This window comes from Lytechinus pictus, chromosome 16 (genome assembly GCF_037042905.1).
Source record: "Lytechinus pictus isolate F3 Inbred chromosome 16, Lp3.0, whole genome shotgun sequence".
Taxonomy (NCBI): domain Eukaryota; kingdom Metazoa; phylum Echinodermata; class Echinoidea; order Temnopleuroida; family Toxopneustidae; genus Lytechinus; species Lytechinus pictus.
Window position 1 is genome coordinate 23,386,746 of NC_087260.1, and position 5,469 is coordinate 23,392,214.

General features: G+C 37.8%; 1 protein-coding gene across 1 annotated transcript; it reads left to right on the forward strand.

Annotated features, from left to right (window-relative positions):
* Positions 1–4,234: 4,234 nt before the first annotated feature.
* LOC129278531 (uncharacterized) lies at positions 4,235–5,135 on the forward strand. Its single transcript, XM_054914681.2, has one exon. The coding sequence runs from the start codon at positions 4,336–4,338 to the stop codon at positions 5,053–5,055; it is 720 nt and encodes a 239-aa protein (XP_054770656.2). The 5' UTR covers positions 4,235–4,335; the 3' UTR covers positions 5,056–5,135.
* Positions 5,136–5,469: the final 334 nt, after the last annotated feature.

The window sequence follows — 5,469 nt, forward strand, 5'->3', positions numbered from 1 at the left end:
CATTTTCAGTTCTAAGCCTCAAAAGAACTGCTTCAATTTGCAATCATCTTTTCTTGGATATATAGCTTGTTCTTTATCAAAAACGTCCAGTAAACTGTCATTTTTTCAGATCGAAATATCAAAATTTTCAGCTCGCGCTTCGCGCTCGCATCTATTCTCTTTTAGATACAAATCTTAATCATTGGTACCAAAAATGCTTAGAATATCAAGTTTTCAGCTCAGAATATAAAGAAATTTGAGCTCACTCTCGGCACTCGTACTATCTGTGTAGTGAGATACGTGTCTGTGTCTCATGAGTCATACATACATATATATAGATATAGATATATACATATATATATATATATATATATATATATATGTGTGTGTGTGTGTGTGTGTGTGGGTGGGTGTTTTGTACGATCGAGCGCCTTTGGAACGTTAATGATTTCGCCCCCCCAATCTGAAAAATGGATCGACGCCCCTGGTGACATAGTATCTGATACTATAATTATAGAACTATATATAGTTCTTTTGTGAATGTTTGGCGTTGGTGTTTTATTATACCAGTTTACACATGGTGGCCGTCATATTACGTTGTTTCACCAATGCAAATGATCGATCGATTGATTCACTGCTTTGTTCATACAAAACATCCCGCTGCTGGAGAGATGTGCAAACAATATCAGGCTATTTTCAAGCAAAACCGACAAACCCTACCAAGGTTAAATAGACAGAATGATTGTGTTTCAGAATGATGGTCGTTTCAATTGCATATCCTTCATTAAAGAAATACATTCTCTTTTCATATTCATCCTAAATATCAGTATATTCACCTGGATTACTGTGAACTTTCATGGAAACCTAGTATAATTATAACGAGGTTCCATTTACACAGACTAATGATAAACTATAATGACTGGAATCAACTTTGCATACAACAGTTCTGCTACGTCTGGCAAGTTTTGTTGTCAAGAACAACTATTTTATTTAAAAAAAAAATATGCATAAAATTTTAACATCAGCTAATAGGTCTATATTCAGTTCAGGTGAATCCACAAGTTACCTGGGGGATTTGCCAGACATAGCAACGAAAAATGTATGCGAACTGGATTCCAACTATTGTAATTTAGTATAACCGTTCTGTGAATAGGCCCTACCCTGATACTATGCAAATACATCGGTTCTGTAAAGAAGCGTCACACGGAGAATCATTGGGTCTGTTATTTTTTATTATTATTTTTTGTATACATATGCCTATTAGCAGGAATGGAGACAGGTGGATTTAAGGGGCCTTTTAAAAAAAGGGACAGACTCTCGTACGTATGGACATACACTCTGTAATTTATTGTCTTTTAATTTTTCCTCTACTTTTCATAAACATTTGCAAAGAGTATTGAATATCAAACACGGGGTATATTGGGTTCAAGGCGATCGTATTGTTTGTTGTTGTTTTTTTTTTGTATGAAATTAGCTCACCCCCAGGAAAACTCTCGTATTTGGTCAGGTCACTACAGGTCTTTGTTCTCTTTGTTTACGTCCCTCGATCTGTAACCTCTTCTCCTATCCCCTCTCCATACCCTTTTCTCTCCTTTTCTATCTCCCCTCTCCCAAACCTCTCACGGGGTCTCTCTCACTCTCGTTCTTCTCTCTTGATCACCCTCTATTCTTCTAGACATTGCATTCATCTATCTCACCCACTCTGAGCTCTTGAGTGGGAAGCCTCGGGTCTGAAGTTCAAGTAGTTGTTTATCATAGCAAACCTGGAGTCAACGATCTACCATCTACGATGATGCATATACCCAATAACATGCCGCAGTCAATGCTTGGATCCGCCATCTTCCTCTCTACTAAGGTAATGAATTGTTTTGATTAATATCTAATAGATTCGTATCGTTGCTATGAAATAACAGGAGCTTGTGATAAAAAGGCTGCGCTAATTCTCATAATTTTCGTGCGAGCTAGAGCATGCTATATAGCCTGTGTATGTGCACCCATCTTCATAATTCATTTCGTTTTTAGATTTGGTAGAGCAAGAGCGATAGAAGTCTGCATCGGATATGACAAGGGCTTTTTATTTTACTTTCATGGTTGTTTCAATTTATTTAGTAATTGATGCATAAATTATATGCAATCAATGTTTCAGTTACGCTTCGCTGAGCTACGGATGAGATGAATATCTGTTGTGGATGACTTGTGTGTATGCCTACTAACGGACACTGAGAGAGAAATGGAGAATGAAAGGGCCGGAGCGATGAAGAGAAAGACAGTGAAAGAGAGAGGGGGGTCAGAGGGGGGGGGGGGGGGGGCTTTTTTTCAAATAAGTATTTACCATGCAGCTGAATTCATGCAATTTCTGTTTATCTTTATGATCATTTTTTGTTTGATTCTATCGTAGAATACAAATAACGTTTATTTGTTTGATATGAAATGTGTGTATTGTGAAAGGAAATGTAAATATCAATAAAATAATAAGTGAAAATTATATGACATGTCATATGGAATGATAAATCAAAATAATTATTTGGAAGAGGGTAAGCTGGGAAGATAGGACAGAGGGAGATAGTAGACTGTTACTTATGCTTGATAATCATTTCATGATATCCTTTATACTGGTTAATTCAATTGTCAAGTCATTCTTATCACAAGTTTATCACTATATTTATTATTGTGTTTCTCCTTTTACGTGACTGATTGTTGTGGGGGGGGGGCCGGATCACAGCAATTCCCCTCGAACTGCCCTCAATTTACATCCTTTTCTATCTTATTCTTGGCTTGTATTCAAGTGAGTCATTCGAGACTATATTATATCTCTAGTTGTGTCTCATATCTGCTCTTTATTATGTTTCTCTTTTCGTCCCCTGTCTTAATATGCCTTCTTTCTGTCTCATCATAATTTCATCGAATTACCGGGGGCATCCCTGCAGGGAGTATAATGTGCTCTATGATATTTCAAGAGTGAAAAAATAGCGGTAAAGAGGGAAAACATATATATACTTGTAACTTCCGATATTCTGTAGGCCTATTCCTTTTCGTGTCCGTTATTTTAACTAAAGTGAATCTTCTCATGCAAGCTATTTAATTCCAGTTTCATCCAGTTCTTGCTTTCCAAGTGCCACGAATGTTTGTGTTTTCTTGAATTTAAAACAAAATAATAATCTCTAATCCGAAGTATTGCTATTTCTTTTCATCAAATTTATTTTCAGTTTCTAGTATGGAGCAACGATGAGGCCAATGTCCCGGTGCGTGAGTACGTGACTAGAATACCATGTTTACTAGCTGGAATCAATTTTGATGTCAGCAGCTTGAGAAACACGATAAGTGTGAACCATATTGTCTGCTCCACAGCCATCTCGCCTCAGGTCTTAGTGCATGCATAAACCATATAAGATCCTCCCTCGAGTAATACCATTATCGTATGGACGGTTCGGTGATGAGATACAAAGTCTTGTTAGAGCATCTCTTCTTGCGAACGAATTATGGAAATTGGGAATAGCTTCGCGTATCAGTATGACAACGCCTTATTCCTTCGTTAAGTTTTCATAATTGCCTAGTCATCATGTGGCAGATATGGAAAAGAGTTTGGATAGATATTAATTAACATCATTGCTGCGTCAAGGGATGCTACATCGTGACGTCATCATAATCACAAATTTCCCATTTCCATGAGCACCGTTAGCCACGTAAAAACTGTTTTTTCTGATGAGGATAACTTTTAGAGATCAATTTCAAAGATTACTGAGCACCAATCTTTCAATTAAAGTAAGTTATATCCTCCGCAGCCGCTGTCTAAAGCATCAATACACTATTTCGCTTATTATAATTGATTAGATTCACGATTGTCTATGTGCTCTCCATTCTTTTGTTTTCGTCATCATTTTTTTAAAGAGAAGTTGGGTGCTACCTAGAATATTTTTTGCCCTCTTCATCATGGCTCATCATGGACATGTAGATCAATTATTCAGCTGTGGAAAGGTTTAACTAACTTGATATGTCGATTAGACCAACACGATTAGCTAAAATGGATCAGTACACAGTATAGTGAACTTTGGATTTGATATCTTCCAGCTGATTTCGTTCAAACACACCACGTCATTGATGAAAACAAATTAGACCTGGAATAATATACGGTGTATATGTTTAGTATACATGTGCGTTTACGTGCTGGGAGGCGTCAAACTCTGGTCTTCAAGAACTAGGATCTTAATCATGTTAATAAAATCCTATCTTTTGAGATGTGCTCAATATAGAGACTTACGTGCTCAGTGTGTTTAGGAACAACGGATGAACCGTATGATAAACTGTCTTTCATTCGACTTAGAGATGATAAATGATGTCATATAGAGAGCTATAAACATGGAGCACGCTATGGAGTCGGAATTACAGAAAGCAGGGCCGTCCGAGTTCGATCAGAAGATCATCGAGGATTTCTTCAGGGAGCACTGCCGCAGTAGTAATTCTCGATTAGGACGATTGGACGTCGATTGTTGGTCAGTCACTCGACGGCTTGTAGCGTTCCTCTCCGAGATCGATGACCGCGAATCGTCAGAGCCTCCACGTCGCGTACGTTGGGTCATCCAAAAGCCTTTATCGGTGTTACGAGAGCCAAAACGATACCACCCCATAAAACGACACATTGCTCATATCTTTCGCAAACGATTACTCGCAGAAGACCATCATGTTTCTAGAAAGGACAAATCCCGCCAAATGCGACAACGCATTACGAACGCAACAACAACGGTCTTTGAAAGCTCGACAATAAGTCATTGGGTCATCGAATGGAAGGGATACATTGTTGATGCAACGGTCATGCAGTTTATTGAACTTGACCGTGTTCTAGACATCGATGGGCTGAACGAATTAAGGAAAAGATGTTATAATGATGATCAATCAATGACGTTTAAAAGTTGTTCAGACATTCATCCTCCCTGGGTGTATAATCTTGTATCGAGGGGAGGATGGTATAACGATTATGCGTTGGGCGTGGCCACCAAACCATACTTTTTCGGCAGTGAGAACGAACACCCAATCAGGTGTTACGCTGAGGTGGTCAATCAGCATCTCACATCATCATGATGATGAATCCCCAAAAGGTTAAGTAGTACAGTTTTCAGACGTGGTGATATTAATGAAACGGGTATTAAAACAATCTTTCGTGGTAGTTTTCTTTCTTCATGTCAGTCAGGTATATTTTGAGCTACTGAATCAAAATAATTCACAATAACACTTCCGTTCTTCTTGACTTTCATAATTTTCTACATTGATTTTGGTCTTCCAGATTCAGTTTCTAGCATTTGTACTGAAAATACAATACTGCACATTCTCTAATTCAAAATTAAAATTCATGCCTGGCATATACATGTATATTTTGGTAGGCGAGTGATCGAGTTCATCGAACTGATTAAATAAATGTGTATTTTTACATGTTTGTCTTGTTTCAGTTGAATTCAAATATAATGACGTGTTAGGAGGGCGGAGGGTGATTGTTCT